Consider the following 21,138-nt stretch of genomic DNA (forward strand, 5'->3'; position numbering starts at 1 on the left):
TAGAAAGGAAGGGCATTAGTGATTGGAATCAGGAAGGGGTTTGTGTACTTGTCCAATATCAAACTGTGGCACTTCTGCCCCCCAAAACATTATTCGCTTTGCCTTTGGCAAGCTATCAGGTTGAGAGACAACTATTCCTGTCAGGGTACTTTACATGTTCATCCTGCATGGGCAAATACCTGATCGCTTAGGTGAATAAGAACTGAGGTTCCTTTGTCTGACTCTCACTGGTACTCCAGTTCCTATCTGTGGGCCTTCACACTGACCACCTCACCTCATTTCTTCAAGATGAGCTCAGTGACTTCCTTGTAAAGCCTTTCTTGAGTCACAACTGCCAATGCCCTCTTCCAAAATGAACTTGAACTATCTGTTTTGGGTAGACTTACATGTGTATGTTTTAAGACATTTCATTAACCCCAGGGATTGACACATAGTAGCCACTTAAATACTCATTAATTCTTTCAATAATGAAAGAGAATGCATCGAGTCCATGCATACTTGGCAGCAGCTACTGGAGTTAGGTTAAGAGTCGTGGTCTGTGTCCCCAAACAGAACTGGTGCTAATGTTAAGGGGTTGTACCTTGTGCCAGGCAAAGCTACCTTCTAACCCCAAGGGGAAATCCCTTTCCTGTATTGGGAGAGGGGAGAACAGTCTGTTCTCTATAAAAGACCCTGGCCTGTACTACAAGAGGCAGTGTCCAGCCAAGGTCTCATGGTCCCCTTGTAAATGAAGGTACGACTGAAGTCCAATAGCAGATGTTACTTTTTATGCAGTGGCTTAAACATGGGGTGACTGAAACCATGAGGCCATTCAGAATCACTCCAAAAGGGACTGAGGAATAAGGACTCTCAGAGGTATCCTAAAGTTGCCCTTCTTAAACCAGGGCTGGGATAGCCTCCCCATCCAAACAAAACATGCAACAGGCCAACTTCCAAACTAGGGCTTGTGGCTCCAGCCCAGGGTAGGTGAGGGAAGCATGGAATGTGGCTGCTGCCATGAAGACACGAGTAACTTCAAACAGGATACAAGATTTTAGGAGAAGTCAAGTACTCAAATTAGTACCCAGAATGACTGTCAGATATGAGCCCTGCACAGGGGACCCAGGTTGTAACCAAAGACTGCCAAGGGTTCCAAACCTAATGAAGCCACCACATACCCTGGGCATAAAAAGGAGCCAGGGGATGCTCTGCTCTGTGCTACAAGCAACTCCAGGTGAGCAGGGCCAGGGGCCTGGTTTGCCAACTGATACCTGACCCCATTCACCACAGATTGAACTGCCTGGTAGGGCCATGAACCCAGAGTTGGAGCATGCTTAGTGGATGAAGAATTATATGAGTTTGCCAAATGGAGAGAATGGCATTGCCAGGAGAGTTTCCCTGAAAAAGATCAGCAGAGGAAGGAACCCTTGCCAGCCAAAAAAGGGAGGCCTGGCTCACTAACCCGACCTGACTTTTAGTGAGCAAAGATTCCGAGTGAGCATGAAGCAGTGTGGATGGGTGCAAGGAGAGAAGCTGGGATGCCATGCCCAGAGCATGGCCTGGGTCAAAGGGTTCACTTGCTCTCTCTCTCCCAGCCCTGGAGCAGACAAAGAGGCCCTCAGCTTCTCCGAGTGAAATCAGGCAGGTTTGCTGCCTCTTCCTGGACTTTATTTATTTTAAACTCCGGTTGACTTCCTGCCTCAGCTTGGCGGCGGCGCTGTTCTCTGGCTCAATACTCAGAAGGCTGTTGACGTCTTCAAGGCTGGATTGATAGTCCTGGGGGTGGGGGGGCAGGGATAAGGGAAGACGGAAGGCAGGAGGCTGGGGCCTGAAGTCAGTACTTACCTGGCACACTTGCTACAGGGTCTGAGCAGGGGTGAGGAGATGCAGGAACAGGCCTGCTGGACCTGGTGGGCCCTTGGGACTTGGGCCAGAAGCAGGGACAACCCCTGGGCTTGAGAGAGCCCTGGTCAGGGGAGGGCTGGGACTTCCACTTACCTTGAGTTCTTTGAATGCCTGGGCACGCCTGTAAAATGCTTTGATGTTCTTTGAGTCTAATTTGAGAGCCTCAGTGCAGTCCTTTACGGCTTCTTTGTATTTCTTCAGTGACAAATAGCAGAGGGCTCTGGAAGGCAGAGAGACTAGGGTGAGGGTAGGGAACAAAGCTAAGCCCCAGACCCATGGGCCAGCCCTGCAGGGCAGCATGATGTCCCAGAAAGTGTTGAATGTGCAGTCAGAAGACCTGGCTTAAGGGCATTATTGGATTCCTATTGGATTCTAAGTTTCCTTATGTATAAAATGAAGTAATTAACACTTGGAGTTGCCACAAACAACAACATTTTCCTCCAAGCTGAATAAGGCCTGGAGAAGGTCTCTGTCCTTTGAGGACCATCCTGGATAAATTCAAAAAGGCTAATTATCAAGATAGCAACTTAGGAAAACCATCTACTAAGGGCTTGCAATCTGCATCTGTGAAAGCGAAAAGGATTGTGGTGAGGGAACTCTAGAAATATGAATTCCTAATTGGTAACTATTAGTTACCAAATAGCAGCTGAAGCCAACCAAGGCCCAGGAGCTAGTGGTCTTGTAATGGTGGGTGTGAGCAACCTGACAATAGGTCAATTCCCCTTAACCACAGCTTGTCCTTCTAATCACAAACTTCACTACTGATCAATGGGCAAATGAATCTAGAAAGAAGAAATGGGAAAATACCTTCATCTTCTCTGAGAAAAATGTGATCACAGGAAATGGACACTGGCCACTCAAGGTTAGCCAAGTTTCTGAGGTGAAACTGGTGGTGCAGAGATGAGCTTCACCCAAGGAGTCCAGAAACCACTATAGGACCTTGTATGAGGTAGTTGCTAGTGATGTGATCAAAAAAGATCTGGACTTCTCTTTGTCCCCAAAGCCACTCCAGTTACTTCAAGACTGGCCATGCATTGAATGTCAGGGTCTTCTGAAATGGTCAGAGACAGAGTGCACTTGGAAACGTCTATCAGAGCTGGAATGGCATTCCCAGTGGCTAGCAGAGTACCTGGCATATAGCAGAAGCTTAACAAATACTTGATTGATGAGCTTGTTTTACAAATAAGGAAGCTGAGACTCAGAGAGTGAAGTGAGTTACTTAGACTGTCTAGGTAACAATCAGTTTTCCCATCTCAGGCCACTGTTCTTTCTACAGTACTGCTATAAGGATGAAAAAGGAAAGAAATACAGCTCTGGGCTCCTGTCACATTCCCTTTCAAATGCTAAGACCTAGAGAGAGTTTAGAAAAAGAAATAGTTATCCCACAGCATGAGGGCTAATGTCCTCACCTCCTACCTTGGAAAACTTTCCTTGACCCTCTCTTCCCCCCTACATACTCCCTATATGGAAAGGATCTTCTCTCTCTGGATTGGTCCTATGCACTTAATGTCACAGCCTCATTCTCTCCACTAGACAGATGTCTCAGGGCAGAGACCATTTGTCACCCTCACAGCACTTGTCCACAGAAGAGGCTGAATATAAGTTTTTGGAGTTGAAGCTAAGACCATGAACTACAGCTTTTTATTTGGCCAATGGAACTGGACAACTTTGTTTTCAGTGACCCATCCTTTCAACAACACTGCAGCAGCTAGTAGGAAGGAGCACAAGGGGATGTCATATGCGCTCTCCTGACTGCAAAAGATTAGGGCTTGTTAAGAAAACTGTAGGTTGAGAGGCAAGCGAAGTAAAGTAGAAAGAGTACTGGAGTCTGACTCACAAGCTCAGCTGCTTTGGACCTGGTAGGGACCTCAAAAGTCATGTAGCTCAATGCCCCTCATCCACAGAGAAGAATATGGCCCTAGAGGAGACGGGACCAGAGAAGGCCTGACCAACATTATACAGCAATTCAGTGGCACAGCTGGCATGAAAATCCAGGTCTTCTGACTTTAAATCTAATGCTCTTTCCATCAGATCAATCCAAGCTCTGCCAGATGCTTGACTAGCTATGTAACTTCAGGCAAGCCATCCTCTCTGAGTCTTAGTTTCTCACTTATAAAGGAAGGAATCACTTTACATAAACATGTAATCATATCTACCACACAGAGACAATGTCAAAGAAAGTCCACTGTAAATATTCAAGCCCTACAAAAGTAGGAAGAGTTCTTATTCTCACAGAAAGGCTGAATATATGGAGTTGTGTTCATTGGATTGAGAGTCCTGAGATAGAATCTGGGCTCTGCTGCTTCCTAGCAAGTCACTATCCTGCCTCTACTTGAGTGTCCCCTGCTATAAGATGGGGTGATGATACTATCTACCTCACAGGTTTTCTGTGGGGATTACATGAAATATGTCAAGTTATTTGTGAACTGTCAATGGTAGAGTAAATTAGATTATCATCCTTAAAATGGATGCGTGTATGGATGTCCTTCGCTTAGCTTCAACCAAGCATTTAAAGAGTTCTCTCAATAGGTATTTGTCAGATCTCTCCCTCTCCTAATAGGAGACCAATTTACACTGTGTCTCAGGGGCAGAGAAACAAGCCAAGTGTTCCAACAGGAGGAGACACAGAGGGCCTTCCCCACCATGGAGCACTTAGGAGGACTCCAGGGTAGAATAAATCAGTCCTAAGCCTGGCACCACAGGTACCTGTTGGTGTAGGTTGCAGACTCCATGCTGCTGAACATAAGACTCTCACTGTACTTCTCTACAGCCTCCTTATGTTTTCCTTTTTTCACCAGCTCATTGCCTTCTTCCTTTAGGGTCCGGGCTCGCTCGATGTCTCCAACAGTAGGCACTAGAAAAAGCATGTCAGCATACTTAACTACTTAAAATATAGACTGCACATCTAAAATGATATCTCTTGGAAGGAAAAAGAAATGTATAGAAACGTAGACTAAAAATGTCACTTCTTATAGACTGTGTATAGAAGATTTGACAAAAAACACACCAAAACATAGCCTCTATTCGGACTGATGCATTGTATCTGGGACTCTAGTTCTGGTTTGACCATGAAACTATGTGACCTTCTACAAAGCACTGCTTATCTTGAGCCTTAGTATCTTGTCTTTCAAACTGGGATTAGAATCATTGCTCTACCTACTTCATAGCAGTGTTGTAAGGTTGAAATGAAATGATGGTCATGAAAGTGTTTTGAAAGTTCTACCACCAAGAACTGGGAACTAAGAGGGCACCCTTCTATTTGGCTAAGCAAACTGTGGTATGCAGTCCCAGGGTATTTCTGCACTGTAAGACAGGCTGAAATGTGAAACACAGGAAGACCTATGTGAACTGATGCAGAGCAAAGTAAGCAGAAAAACAATTGACATAACAACATCATAAAGACAAAACACTTTGAGTGACTTGAAAATGTTGATCAATGCAATGATCAACAATGAGACCAGAGGGCTGAGGATGAAGCACAGTCCCTGGGGTTCTTGGTTTTTTTTTGCTTGGCTAGGCATATTTGTTACAAAGGCTTCACCCCCACCCTCACAATGGCAGGAGTAGGGGAGGGGGAAGAGGATCATTTAAAGCACCTTTTTTAAAATGTAGAGAAGAAAGTAAGGCCAGACATGACAGACAAGCAGAGAAAGCTTTGAAAGCTACAGGCAGACCTTACACCCATAAGAAAGGTAAGTATTCATACCAGAGACCTGGATTTTCATGCACAACTCTCTTTTTCTGTTCCACTATGTCTATGGAAATACCCATTTCATTTGGTGTCTGTTACACCTCTTCCATCAGTGTCAGAAGGCACTGGTATTAAAAGGGGTGACAGCTTCCCGATAAAGAAAAGTCTTTTATCTCTGCTTTAAAAAAGATGGGAAGGGAATAACAAGAATAATCTCAGGCCTTAAAGCAATTTTCTCCCTTCTCTGGGACTCACTCCTCAGAAAAAGAGCCCAGCCTGTCTGTGCCAAAAAGGGGAGAACTGTTACCAGAGGCAGCTGCATTTGGCTCATCCCCACTTGGCAGGTACAAGGATATTGGACACAAACACCAAGGTTCGCCTGTGAGCTCTGCCACTGCCTTGTTGGAGGACTCTTGAGCAAGTTGGTGGACCCTTTCTTGGCTGGTTTCCTCATCTCTAAATTGGAATTATAATTCCTAACCTGCCAAGTTTACAGGGCTTCAGTGAACATCAAATGAGATAATGTATGTAAAAAAAGCATAGAAACATAAATAGTTATTCTCAGACCAGTTGTAATATTAGCAGTGAACCTGGGCAAATAATTTCACCTCTTTGACTCAATTTTTCCATCTGTAAAAAAGGAGAAAATAACACTACGTACCTCACAAGATCATTGTAACCAACAGAGGAAAATACTTAAAGTGCTATGTAAATTTGAGTTGTTATTTTCACACTGGCAAAGTCACCAGACTGGTCTGCCTGTAAGAAGCCTGGGAAGAGTGGTCACCATGCATCTGGAATACATGCTATCTTAGGAGTGGAGAACATACATGGGGATAGAAGTGGCGTCTTCTTTCTTGGTCCTTGGCTCTACCAGCGCAGGAAGGCTCTGGCCTCTTCTGGACCTATATTCACAGTATCTGGTGGGTTAAAAACCAGGCAGGCAAGAAAGATGCATTTTCTTTGGTTTATGACACTAAATTAAATGCACCATGATTCAAGTGTGGCCTGCTTCAACTAGGCCACAGTCCAAAGGCTCACCTTTGTTCTTTAAGGGGTCGGCTTCTTTGAGTTTGCTTTTGGCTGCCTTCTCATGGTCACCCCCTGGAGCTGCTTCCCACCTCTTTTGAGCTGCAACTGGCACCGAGGGGATGGGGGGCAGCTTAAGACGCCATTCAAGCCCATCTGTGTCCATGAGAGCTTTGGTCATCCTACAACAAAAGGCAAGGTATCACAAAGAGACTTTCTGGCTGAGCCATTCAAATGGTTCCATCATCTAGTACTCAAGGTACAAAGCACAGTTAACATCTCTGCCAGTGCTCACCAGAGACTAAAATCCAAAAAAGGAGCCAATAAGAAAAATTCTTGATCTTAGATGCCTATACACAAATGTGGAGCATCTGGGTAACCCACAAGATACACTAAGGAGTAAAGAGACAAATTTGGCCTCATAGGTATCGCTGAAATTTGTTAGGATGAGACCCACAACTGGCACATGGTTTTGAAAGGGGAAGGGGTGAAGGGGAAGGGAATTGTAAAAGTAGCATTTTGTTTTTAAAAGCTTTACTTGCAAGACATCTAGCAACCAGAGGGGGAAGCACAGCAGAGAACATTTAGATGATCGAAGGAAGCAGAAAGAGAAAGGAGAGTCAGCAGAATATGTCAGGGCACCTGGAAAAAAAGAAATTGATGAAGAGTTCAAGAAAAAGATCACATTCCTGATAATAAGCCATAATAAAGTTGTAACGAGAGACTTAAAATTACCCAGACGTCTGCTGGAGCTTTCTCTCTGGCAAAAATGGAGAGACTGATAATTTCGTGATTTGTCTTTATGATAATATCAGCTTTTAAAAAGTGAAGAAAGCGACAACAGAGAACTCTCTTCTGATCTGATTCTCACCAACAATGAGAGGCTGATTACTGTAATGGAAATAATGTGAATCTTCATAGCAAAGTAACAATTCTATCTTCGAATCTGAGAGTAAAGAGGAGAAGCAAGCTAAAAAGTCTGATATGCACCCTAAATTTTAGGAGACACGATTTCAAAGTATTCAGGAAAGGGATAGGAAGGATCCTATTACCTGAAATTTTATATGTGTTCCCCAGGAGGGACAGGGGATGAAATTCTAAAGGCACGAAGAAAAATAATTCTGATAAGATAAAAAGGGAAATCAGTATATAAAGAGATGATGTGAATGCACAGGGATCTTATCAACTTACGTAAGTTTTAAAGTCAGGTACAAAAGACAGAAGACAAGACAGAGAACAGAGGATGAATATAAAAGCAAAATATAACCCCTAAAGAATGGCAAGAACAGTATAACTAAAATAATCTAAGTCTGCTGAGGTAAAGCTAAGGAAAACAAAAAGATTTTTTCAGTTATCTTGTCTGGGGAGGAGGAGAGAGAAAAGAGACTCAAAGCAGGGATCAGATCATGGCGAGGACAGATGGGACAATAACAGCCAAGAGAAGAAAACACAAAGCTGCTCAACTCATTCTGCTTCTCTTTTCTCTGCCAAGCAGAACGATCTTTGAACTGAAAGGGACGGAACAAAAAGGAATAATAGGAAATTGAAAACCAAGATAAGGGAAGTGACTGAAGGAGAAGACCAAATTTCTCTTGATGAATTCACATCATCTGGCTCAGGTTAACAGCAAGCAAGAAAGGAAGGAAGGAAGGGAAGGGAGGGAGGGAGGAAGGAAGGAAGGAAGGAAGGAAGGAAGGAAGGAAGGAAGGAAGGAAGGAAGGAAGGAAGGAAGGAAGGAAGGAAGAAAGACAGACAAAAAAGTCACAACTGACAGGTGGGAGGGCTGAGTTACTATCACTTATCTTTGAAAGGTCACAGTGTACAGGAGAGGTACTACAGAATTGCAAAAGGACAGATCTGTCAATTTCTCAAAAAGGGAAGAAAACATATTCTATAAACAAAGTTCAGTTTATGGAATAGGTTAGCACTATAGTTTCAGATGTAAAACTTGAGTAAAACTGGAAAAATTCTAAAATGCAATACTAAAGGATGGTTAGTGAATACTTTAAAAAGGATGCATATTGATCACAAATATCCTTTTCAAAAAAAACAAGTCACAACAGGCTAATTTGATTTTTTGGACTTAATTTTTTTGGGGGGGCAGGTCACTAGACTGTTAGATAGGGACATATACTTTGCCTAGATTTCAGCAAAGGACTTAATAGTTTCTCATGTTATTCTTGTGGAAAACGTGATGAGATATACTCTAGGCCAGAAGTGTTGCAAAATTCCCTAGTGCTGAGGAACCAGGTTAAAATGTAACTGGGAAATGTTTAAAAAATAAATAAAAATACACCACAGATTAAAGTTAATTGGTGGTTTTCTAAGTCAATATGCCACTGCAGGGGTTGACATCTCTGGTCTAAACTACAGTATAGTTAGATGGATTTAGAATGAGTTGAATGACTAGACCCAGAGTTGTCATTAATGGTTCAATGTCAGCTTGGAAGGTGGTGTTTGAGAGATGGCTCAAGGGTTTTATGCTTCATCTGTGCTGTTTAACATTTTTTAACAGTGCCTTGGATGAACATTTATCAAATCTTTAGATGACACAGAGCTAACACTAGGAGACAGTCAAGATTAAAGAAGGCCTAACAACCTAGGACATAGGGACAAATACAGTAAGATGAAATTTAATAGGGATAAATATAAAGTCTTACACTTGGATTCAAAAAAGTCAATTTTACAAGTAGAGATGGAGGAGTCATGGCTAGAAAGCAATTTGTCTGAAAAAGATCTGGAATCTGAGTGGACTGCAGGTTCAAGATAAAGCAATCAACAGAAAGACACAGAAGCCAAGAAAGCTTTAAGCATTGTAACTGAGTGGGTAGAGGGAGAAAAACCCAGATTTTGGATCACCCTGGGGCTAACTTGGCAAACTAGGGGATAATTGCTCTTTCAGCAAAGTTTATGATCTGTGAAACTTTATCCATATATTTCCCAGTATCTGAGAGCCTCCTCACACCACACAGATGGCCATTATCTATACAGTTATAGCTTACTGAGAATTTGGAGAAGACTCATGATTCAGAGAATACAAAGTTAACAAATCCTCCCAACATGTCAGTAAGTTAGTTCAAGGCCTGAATTTCTAAATGAACCTGTAACTCTCCTAAGCTGGTTTCCAGACATTCAGGTTTGCTTTCTATATAGGAACCATAAACAAGCTAAGATTCCTTCAGGGAATGTGTTTTGTGTTTCACATATTAGGGTATCTTGTATCTCAAAAGATGAATGAGGACATACCTATAGGGGGCTAAGCCACTTTATGTGGTCAGCCCACATCAGCAGTGTAGCACTGAATTCTGGGTACCACATTTTAGGAATGACATTAATAAGCTGGAGTGTGTTCCGAGGAGAGTAACCAGGATGGTGAAGTGTCTCATGTTTATGTCATGAGGATTAGTTAAAGGAAATGGAAATGATTAACTTGGAGAAAAGATGATTGGGGGTAGATAAGGGGCGGGAGGGGAGGGGAAGGAAGTCACTGCCTTACTATGTACCCTTTGTGAGGTAGGCAGGGAATACTTTTAGTTGAGGTCATCAGGGAAATATTGGAAGAGGTGTCATTTCACTTGGGCCCCAAAGAATAGGTAGGATTTTAATAGGGTAGGGGATAGCCAAGAAGAAATTGTAGGAATAAGGATTGGTGTGAAAGAAGGGAAACAGGCCAGAAAGCACTTGGATGTGAACAAAGGACAAGTAGTCCAGTTTGGCTAAAGTCTAGAGAAGTCTAAGGAAAGCAAAGGGAGAAAAGTCTGGAAAAGTAGGCTGGGGCCAGACTGTGAAGGGACAGCTGTGAAGTCTGGCTGTGAGGACCACTAGTGTGTATCTTACTTAAACTCATGCATTAGTAAGATTAATTTGTCTCCTGGACTTAGCACAAATTAGAAATTCAGGATATGGACCTGGAAAGAACCTAATCATGTCAAATTTGACACATTATTCCCTACTAAGGATGATCTGATTACATAGATATTTCATCTAAACAGAGCTTTCCTCATGATGGACACACCATGCAGATTTCTATGAACCCGGGAAAAGGTCCTTGCTTTGCTTTCTGACTGAGCTGGTTTTTAAGAAACAAAAGCTACAAATAATGATGCACCTGTCCCTTCCCTAAGGCTTAGCTAAGTCTTAAGCTGGCAGTTTTGTGCCAAAAGACAACCAAAGGAAAGTGTCCAATGACCACCACAGGCAACATGGCAGGCTTACCTGTTGACTCCATCATGTGCAGCTGGCAGAGTACAGTCTATCTGCAGCACTGTTTTGTAATCCACATAAGCCAACTGGTATTTCTCCAAGGCTTCATAGGCTGCTGCCCGCCTTAGCAAGGGTTTTATGCCAAAAGGAACCAAAGACAATGCACTAGAGGAGGGAAGAAAAAAGCAGTGTGGCTTCCTGAGTCAATGGAACACCATCCTACCCATCACTCCTTGGCTAGTTCAACCCAGAGACCACTATCATGACAATATATGTTCAGGATAGAACATCAGGAGAATATTCTGGAAAAAACCACCCCTACTTCACAACATCTTTCTCTTGTATGGTATCAAAAATAGAATACTGTAGTGTGGTATCACAAGATGGATTTGGCACCCACCTTTTAGGGCTGGACAACTCATTTCACCTTTCTAAGCCTCAATTTCCTCATCTATAAAAATGGGGATAAGTGTGGGCAAGTGTTTCTTAAATTTTAAAGGGCCTGAGTCAGGACCTGTAAATTCAATGACATAGTGCAGATGACCTTCTCTGCAATGACAGATGCAGACTTGCCCAGGAGCACACAGTCAGTCTGTTAGAGGCAGGACTTGAACCAGCTCTCCACCTGTGATGACATGATGGTAACTAAAATAAAAGACAAATAGGGCCTAGCTAGTTGGGGGTAAATCAAGGAAGAAGAAATTAAGGAAAACACCAGATGTCATGTGGTAATGAAGGAAGAGGACTTAACAACTTATGTCTAACATGCTTTGGGTTTATAAGCACTCGCCCCACAACAATTCTATAGGGTGGAAGATGTATTGAGTACAACAGGAAATAGCTTGGTACAGGAGCAAGGGCATTGGCGATGCAATCAGAGGAGTCAAATTAAAACCTACCACCCACAATCTGTGATCTTAGGCAAGTCAGTATCTTTGTCTGTAAAATGGGATTGGGTGGGGGGGAAGGGATTGGATGACTTCCACTAGCTTCTATCTATGATCTTATGCCCACTTTAAGAGTAAAGAAACTGAGGCACAGATGGCTAAATGATTAGCTAAAGGTGACACAGCTAATAAAAGGTAGAACAAGAACATGAATGCAGGTCAACAGACTGCAGGTCCAGCATGTTTTTCACCACTCCATGCTAAATGGCCTTTCAGAAAACTGCCAATCATCTGAGGCCATGGGCTCCCAACTACACATCACGATAATGCCCCCCCTTCCCCAATTTCTTCCCCTATCAGAAGAACAGGGAATGCTCTACTCATTCTAGGCCTACAGCTTCCCTTCCTCTATAGCTCTCCCAAAGAACTCCATCCAGCTGAGACTACCCCATCCCCTGTTTTCCATAGCTTAGTTACAAAAAGTAGAGCCCCTGACCACCAAAGTCAGAGGGGGAAAGGACCTCTGAGTCTCTCCCTCATTCCAGGCTTAGGCAGAAATCTTTCTAGAGATTAGTCACAATGTGCACAGCAGGGTTAGCCCTGGAGAGGAAACAACTCCCGCCAGCCACCCACAGATCTGAATCACCCTGGGGGCCCAGGAGCTAAAAGATATTCAAAGCTGCATTTAGCCATAAGGGACACTGCTTACACAGAGCAGTCTTTAATGCAGTGAGTACAGTTTCCATCCTTCAAGTGGCAAGCTGCTCGGTTGGAATAGAGGACACTCTCTTCTTCAGGGTTGGCTGGACCTGTCAAGGAAGGGAATGAGATACATAAAACAGGTGTTAAGCTGAGCAACAAAAGCCTGAGGCTACTCACTGTGTCCTTACACACCCAGGGTTCTTCAGAACATGGCTGCAGGCAAAAGACATATCAATGTGAGTTGGCTCCACAGGCCAGTCAATCTACATTTCATGCTTGCACACATGCATGCACACACGTTTTCTGCTTTCAATGAACCCCAGATTCCATACCCTTCACAGAATGAAAAAACATTGGACTCAGAATCAGAAGCCCCACTTTTGGGCCCCATTTCTACTCACTAACCATGTGATTTTGGATGAATCACTGAACATCTCTGAGCCTCAGTTCTGTCTTCTATAAAACGTAATCAATATTTGCACTATCTACCTCACAGGGTTATTTTGAGGAAAGCACTTTGTAAACCTTAAAACACTATAGCAATGTGAGTAATGCTGCGAAAAATCCACGATTTAGTCCAATGCAAACCATGACCCCTTCTAGAGCTAATAAAGTCCCAAATGTTATGGTCAAAAAATTCGTTAACTTTTAGTCAACCTGATGATGACTTTCTGACCTTTCGGGATGCTGGTTCACAGAAAACAGCCATACCTTTGTACAATCTGTATACCTGGAATAGACCCCCTTCTCACCGTGGCCTCTTGGAATCCTCAGCTTCCTTTAGGACACAGCTTAGGTGCCACCACCTGTTCATACTTTTCTTTTTAATTTTTTTTCTGTTAATCTGTGTATATATAAGCTTCTTGAGGACAAGGCCAATCTTATCTTTTTGACTTTATGTCTCTAGAACCTGGCACAGTACTTTGTAAAAAGGAGTTATTAAATCAATACTTGTTGAATTTTATTAAACAGACAAATGTAGCTCATCACTAGGCCTGTAATTTTCCAGGCTGGTAGTATCTGTTAAGAGTTTACGCCCCACTGATAAGAACTCAAAGTCATCTCCATGACAGACATGAAGCACTGAAAGACAGTTATTATTATAACTATGGGAACTTTTTACTGCACATTTTCTCACTGGCTGTTGAGTCAGGAAAAGGGCTCCAACTATTGCTGAAAAAATACATTCTCGGGATGGCCTTCTTACTAAGAGCTACAAATCTCAGAAGCCCATAATATTTACATTGAACTCAATTTTTTAACATATTCAGGAGAAATACACATTGAATCAGAGTACTGAAGCATACAAAGGCAGGTAACTTCACAACAGCTTTCAGGTCACAAAGCACTACACATAACAATAAGGATGTCCCATTTCATCTGTATAGTACTTTATCCTTTAACTTTCATATCCTTAATTTGATTTAAACGAATTACCATTTCCATTTGACAGATGAGAAAATGAGATCCTCAGAAATGAAGTGACTCATGTAAGGTTATACAGCTATAGAATGTCAGGCCCTCCGACTAGGACACAGGTTTTTGGTTCCTAGCTCTGGGCTCTCTGCTGAAAATTTAAGAAAGTGGAATTTATAGCTCCTTGAGAGCAGGGACCGTCTTGCTTTTGTCTTTAAATCCCCAGCATCTAGCACAGTCCCTGCAATTTAGTAGGTATTTAATAAATTCTTTTTGACTGATTACATTTTATAAAAGTTTCCAAAATACTTTATGTACATTATCTCAGAAGCGGGCAGGGCTAGGGTGATTATCCTGAAGGAAACAGAAACCCAGGGAAGTGATTTGCTCAGGTTACACAGCAGAGCCAGGACTCAAATGCAGGTTCTCTGACTATATGTGGACCACTTTGTCAAAAATACCAGCAGGGAGGCACATGGCAGGCAAGGTGGCTAAAGAGGAGATGTTTTGATGAAAGCATTCTAGGTGAATGCCTTCGGCCCTCGTTGTCAGATGAGGAAGTTCCTGTTCACTGGTTCTTTCTCAAGAGCACTCATCATTTCAGGGATGCTCACAGGAGGGCCTAGTAACCCACCACTGAAGGCAACACTGAACAACATACCATTAGCAAGGCAGCATGCACCTGAAACTTTACTCTGGCTGGAGCCCAGAAGACTGGCTTAATATATGAGGAAAGTGAGGAGTAGGCCTGCAGTCATGAAGACTCATCTTCCTGAGTTCAAATCTGACCTCAGACATATAACTATCTGCACAACTCTAGGTAAGTCACTTTGTTTGCCTCAGTTTCCTCATCTTGGTACACCACTCCAGTATCTTGTGAAGAAAACCTCAAATGGGGTCATGAAGAGTCAGACATGACTGAAAATGTCTGAACAACAACAAAAAAGAAGAGAGAATGGAAATAATCACCACAACTTAGAATTAGAGAGATCAAGCTGGAAAGGTCTTTACAACTAAGACTATCAAAGTGCATCAAGTCCAACCTCCTAATTTTACAGAAGAATAAACTGAGGCCCAGAGAAGAAAAGTGCTTCCCCAACTAATCAGCAGTAAGAGAAGGAAGGAAACAAGCATCTATCAAGTGCCAACTATGTGCCAACCACTGTGGTAAGTGCTTTACAAATATTACCTCATTTGGTCCTCACCATAACTGTAGGAGGTGAGTGCTATTGTTATCACCATTTTTATAGCTGAGGAAACTGAGGTAGATGGAAGTTAATGACCCACCCAGGGTCACACAGCTGGGAAGTATCTGAGGCTAGATCTGAATTTAGATCTTCTTGACTCTGGGCCTAGGGCTCTATCCATTGTGTCACCCAGCTGCCAAAGCCTGGCTTATCAGCATTTGGGTCAGACTAACTTCCACTGAGCAATCAGGGTAAGTTCCCCAGGATACTAGGTCATTTCTGTTCCTTCTTTCATTCCTTCCTTCCCTCTACCACACTTTCATTCATGCCCAAATATCTTCTGCAGGAGAGTTCCCCTTACAGTTTGCTTCTGAGATGCCAAAGAGCTACAGGTCTCTTATTTAGCATTAGGGAAGGTACAGGCAGGAATCTGAGACCCTTAGCCTCCCTTTGTCAAAGTATGAGGCCTCCAGCTGGTGTAAACCCCCAGAGGATGCTTTTTAGTCCCAGATCAGCTTGCAACCCCTGGGGATTGGTGTGCCTCCTCCCTTCCTGGTATCACCACCTAATGCTTCTATTTTCTCTCTTTCTCTGGCCCAATGTGTAGCAAGAATAGTCTTGTCAGCTTCTCCCTGGTATTCTCTAATCGCTGAAATTAGTGGAAACTATGGGAGGCTCTTAGGTTCACAGCAGACATAGTGGGGTCACACATAGTCAAGTTGAAAGAAGCTAGAAGCTGGGAAGACTAAAGGGAATTCATGAGGACCAAGTTGCCAAAGGGCCAGTTGAGAAGTCCAGCATGGTTAGAAGGGCCAAGACCAAGGGCCAATACTGAACATAAAGTTAGTGGGGATGGGTCAGAAGGTGTGTGGGGCCTGGTCTGAGTGTGTGGCCCCAATCTCTCCTTCCAGCTTCATTCTCTCACTCCGTTTCTCTCACTCTACTATCCAGCCAAGCTGACCATCTCTCTGTTCCTTAAACTCCCCATTCCATTTCTTATCTACACGCCTTTGCACTAACCACCCTCCATGCCTGAAATGTACTTCCTTCTCACAGAATCCCTCTCTTCCTTCAGGATGGACAATTCAAGCACCACCACCATGTACATGAGGACCTTACTAGTCCCCTGAACTGCTACTGCCCTCTCTTCTTGACTACCTCCTATTTCTTTGGAATATGCTTACATGTACATAATGGAATATTGTACAGTGAAGATATTACACATTACAGAAGGGGAACTGAGGCAAATGTGGGAAGAGTTTTACCAAGTGATGGAGCAAATAAGCAGAACCAAGAGAACAATAAACATGATGACTACAAAAATGTAAAGAAACTTATTACTAAAAGGAAGCTGAACTGAGTAATGTGGGGCGAAAAAAATCAAGAAAGGTCCCAGGAGTCATGAAAAATACCTCCTCCCTCACAGCACAGGACAGGTCCTTCAAGGGTGGGATATCACCAACATTGTCAGACAGTGTCTTATAAGTGGGGGATGGGGGGGTGATTACAAGGGATAGTTCAAACAGGTGGAGTGGAAGGAAATGACTACTGTAAAAACAAATGTAACCAATAATACATTTTTAAGAGGAATTAAACAAGGGCAGGCTGTTCCCAAAAGGGTAAGAGATAAGGGCAGATAAGGTAGATCCATTCAGGTTAAAAATAGGATTCCTAGTCTAAAAGGGCTCAGGAGGCAGGATGGAAAAAATTGATTATATTTTAATGCACGGTAAATGATTCATTACTCATTTGGGAGTCAGCCTTGAATATACCTATGTACAACCAAACCACTTGTTAGAGCAAAGACCAAAATAAATATAAAACTAGAAGAATAAAAATGAGAAAAGGCTATGGCAATGGGTTAGATGACCTCAAAAGTTGCTTCCAATGCTGACATCAGAGATTAGCAGATGCCCAAGGAACAGGGTCTGTGGAGATTGATGGAGGTCATTTGTGGGACTGGGCAAATCTCTAAGCTCAGGAAGACCTTTCTGGGAAAATGAGTGACAAATTTAGTACTCTAGGAGTCTGTGGGACAGGGACATTATGCTGTTGTCAATGTAGACAGGCTGTGAGGTTAGTTAGGTGAGGGTTGTGGGACCGACCAGGTCAGGTGGAATTAGTGAAGCTTTGAGGAATTAGAATTGGTTACAGTGCAAGTGGCTTTGGGTTTATGAGGATGCATTTTGATGGAACTGGAATCCATGAGATCTGTGGAGGAGTGGGGGATAAAAATGTGTGAAATTAGTCTTTGGGAAGTCTTTGAAGCCCTGTGGGGTAAAGTTTGTGAGTCTGGTTGGGGGTCTGCGCAATTCAAGTTAACAGGATTGGAATGAATTCTGTGGAGTAAGAGTTGTGGGTTCATGAGTTGTGGACTCCTGGGAGGCCCATGTGTGAGATGTCAATTGGTGGGGCTGTGATATCAGTCTAGGAAGCTGGGTCCTGGGTAGGAGAATGAAGTCTGTGGAGTTGGTGGGATCCAACTGGAGGGTAAAGTCTGTGGAGCTGAAGGAAATCAAGGGCTGCGGGATGAGTGCTGGGCCAGGCAAGTGAAGCCCCTAGGGACAACCTAGTGAGATTTATGAAGGGATGGGGAAAGATAGGAGTTTGTGGGATCAGGGGCTATGTAAGCCCCCTGAAGTCATCAACTTTAGATCTTGAACTGGAAGATACCTTCTACCTGATGGTGCAGTGGATAGAGTGTTGAGTCTAGAGTCGGAAAGAACTGAGTTCAAATGCAGCCTCTGATACTTACTAATTGTGTGACCCTGAGTAAGTCACTTAACCAGTTTGCCATATTTTCCTTAACTATAAAATGGGGATAGTTGCTTAGCACCATGACTGGCACATAGCAGGCACTATATAAATGCTTATTTCAGAGAACCTTTCCAAAACCCTCATTTTCCAGATGAGGAATATAAGGTCAAATGAGTGCCCCAAAGTCACAGGGTGGAAATGGAAGCCAGGTGCTCTGACTCCAGGGACAGTGCCTCTTTCACTGGCCCCCTGTACCTTTGGGAGGCGGGGGGGATCCGCAGCATTTACAGAGGGAGCAATGTTTAGGGTCCACACAGGCAGGGGAAGTCTACTCTGTGAGGTATTCAGGTGAGTGGCCTTGGAGAAGGAGGTGGGAAGGCCACCTAGGTTTTCAGAGTCATAACAGACCACTGGGATGGAGTTTATTGGGCAGGTAGAACCAGGACAGGCCCATAGTGTGAGGGGTGACAAGATAGCTGGAAAGCCAGTAGGATTGAGGGGATGGGGAGCCAGGGATGATTCATGGGATCTGGGGGCTGAGGGCATAGTGTCTCTAGAAGTGGGGGAAGCAGCCTATGGAGTCTGTGGGGTCAAGAGGGCCCCTATGGGATCTGTGGGGGTAGTGTCTGTAGGATCCTGGGGAGAGGGGAAAGGAGAGGTGGTCTATAGACTCCCAAAGGAGGATCTATTGATGGCCTATAGGCTGTGGAGGGGGTGGTTTATGATGTCCTGGGGAGGATCTATGGAGTACACAGGGGTCTGGAGCTTGTGGGAGGGGGGTCTATGGGTTCTAAAAGGTCTAAAGCTCCAAAAAGGGTCTCTGTGGGGTACTGGGGGGGAGGGGAGGATTCTGTGTGGTGGGGGATGGGAAATGGTCTATAGGCTCAGCAGGGAATACGGGGAGTCTAGTAGGTCCTGGGCAATCTAGGGTGATGGGCTCTATGTAGGGGGGTTGGGTGTGGTCTATGAAGTCTTACGGGTGGAGGAATGTCTATGGGCCCCACAGGATCATGGGTGTCTATGTGATGGGGGGAAGTCTATGAGGTCCCAGGGTGTTTCTGTGGTCGTAGGACGTGTCTATGGTATCCCGGGAGAGATCTTTGGGACACTTGAGGGGGCCATGGGCTCTGCATGGGGTGGAGGTGTCTACTGGGTCCTCAGGGTATCAGTGGAGTCCTAGAGGGTCTACGGGCCCCCTAGAGGGGTACGGGCTCCTATGGGAGTCTCTGGGAGTCCCAATGGGTCTATGGGGGGTATCTATGTGCCCCTGAGGAGGTCTCAGGATCGGGAATAGGTCTTCTGGGGACCGGGATGTCTGTTACCGTGGGGTGTCTCTGGGACTCCGGGGGTGTCTCTGGGGCTCCGGGGGTCTTTGGGGTCCCGGGGGTGTCCCTGGGGCCCCGGGGGTGTCTCTGGGATTCCGGGGGTCTTTGGGGTCCCGGGGTGTCCCTGGGGCCCCGGGGGTGTCTCTGGGGCTCCGGGGGTCTTTGGGGTCCCGGGGGTGTCCCTGGGGCCCAGGGCGTGTCTCGGGGGTCCCCGTACCTGTCTCCCGTAGAGCGTCGAGGGCCCGGCCGTAGAGCTCGGCGGCCTCCGCGTACTGGCCGCTGCGGAAGCTCTCGTTGCCTGCGGCGCGGAGCTCGAGGACCGAGCCGGGGGGCTTGGGCGCCATCCCGGGACCGGAGCCGACCAGAGGCTGGAGGCCTGGGTCCGCGTTCCGCGGTTGCTGTGGCGCCGGCTCCGGCTCCGCCCCCTCCCCCCACCTCCGGGCCGGAAGCGTTGCCGGCGCCTGGAACCTCGGATGGGCGCCGGAGGGGGCGCGCGCACGCGGGGCGGGCGGGGGCGCGCACAGAGGGGGTTGGCGGGAGCGCCACCTTACAACGAGGTCTGCGCGTAACCGGGTCCGGGCGGCCGCGCGGCCCGCGAGCCACGGAGTCTGCGCGTCCTCCGGGGGCTGCCCTGCGGGGGCTGCCCCCCGAGAGCCTGGGGGTCAGGCGAGAGCCTTCGCCCGGCCGGGCCGGGGGCGACGAGGGCCTCGTGGCATCTGCCTGTGGGCGGCTGAGATCCCGCCGGTCGTGCCTGTGAGCATTAGTGTGGTCACTCACTCAACTCACTCACTCGTTCACTCGTTCATTCATTCACTCACTCACTCACTCGTTCACTCGTTCATTCATTCACTCACTCACTCACTCGTTCACTCGTTCATTCATTCACTCACTCACTCACTCGTTCACTCGTTCATTCATTCACTCACTCACTCACTCGTTCACTCGTTCATTCATTCACTCACTCACTCATTCACTCACTCACTCACTCCCTCATTCACTCACTCACTCACTCGTTCACTCGTTCATTCATTCATTCACACACTCCCTCATTCACTCACTCACTCGTTCATTCGTTCATTCATTCACTCACTCACTCCCTCATTCACTCACTCACTCACTCACTCCCTCATTCACTCACTCACTCACTCCCTCATTCACTCACTCACTGACTCACTCACTCGTTCACTCATTCATTCATTCATTCACACACTCCCTCATTCACTCACTCACTCACTCGTTCACTCGTTCATTCATTCATTCACTCACTCCCTCATTCACTCACTCACTCGTTCACTCACTCACTCCCTCATTCACTCACTCACTCACTCCCTCATTCACTCACTCACTGACTCACTCACTCATTCATTCATTCGCTCAAGAAGAGCCCAAACTTGCCCCTCACACTCTGTAGCTAGTCATGAGATGGAGGGACTCACAGGCAGGCCCCGTCATCGCTCTGGCCTCAGTTTGCTTTCCCATAAATGGAGCAGATATAAAATTCTTGGGAGAAAAGTACTTCCTATGGTACTAGGAAGAAAATACAAATAAGACAATCATTCACAAATGCTTCCTGTGTTTATGTGTACTACCCTATATGTGGGAAAAAAGACTTTTAAACAGGAGAAGGTCACAGAACTCACCCAGCTTCCAGACCAGAGGAGGTCAGTAGGGTTTGTCAACTTATAGTTGAAATAAAAGGTGGTAGGTAAGAAAACACCACCAGGGCAGCATAAATAGAAAGCTTTAGGAATCTTAAGATCAGAGAAGTTTCATGGAGGAGATGGAATTTGTTAGCACTGAAGGAGGAGAAAGAGCTGGATTTGGAGTTTGAGGATCTGCCTTCTAACCTTGGCTCTGTTGGGGAACTCATTTCACCTCTGTAAGCCTCGGTTTCCTCATCTATAGAATGAGACAACTGGATTAGGTCCCTTCCAACTCTAGATATAGGTCTTTCAAGCTCTTAAACTATACATTATGATTTATTTATTCAACAAGTCCATTACCAGAATTAGGAGACACCAGGGCTCAAGTTCCAGCTCTGGCACTTACTAGCTTAA

General features: G+C 45.1%; 1 protein-coding gene across 1 annotated transcript; it reads right to left on the minus strand.

Moving 5' to 3' along the window:
* Positions 1–1,611: 1,611 nt before the first annotated feature.
* TOMM34 (translocase of outer mitochondrial membrane 34) lies at positions 1,612–19,597 on the minus strand. The gene is made up of 7 exons (XM_072633695.1): positions 19,299–19,597; positions 12,404–12,503; positions 10,820–10,972; positions 6,617–6,786; positions 4,591–4,738; positions 1,978–2,104; positions 1,612–1,755 (listed from the first exon to the last, which is right to left on the minus strand). Exons 1-7 carry the CDS (start codon positions 19,423–19,425, stop codon positions 1,651–1,653), a joined length of 930 nt encoding a protein of 309 aa, XP_072489796.1. The 5' UTR covers positions 19,426–19,597; the 3' UTR covers positions 1,612–1,650.
* Positions 19,598–21,138: the final 1,541 nt, after the last annotated feature.

This window comes from Notamacropus eugenii, chromosome 1 (genome assembly GCF_028372415.1).
Source record: "Notamacropus eugenii isolate mMacEug1 chromosome 1, mMacEug1.pri_v2, whole genome shotgun sequence".
NCBI lineage: Eukaryota > Metazoa > Chordata > Mammalia > Diprotodontia > Macropodidae > Notamacropus > Notamacropus eugenii.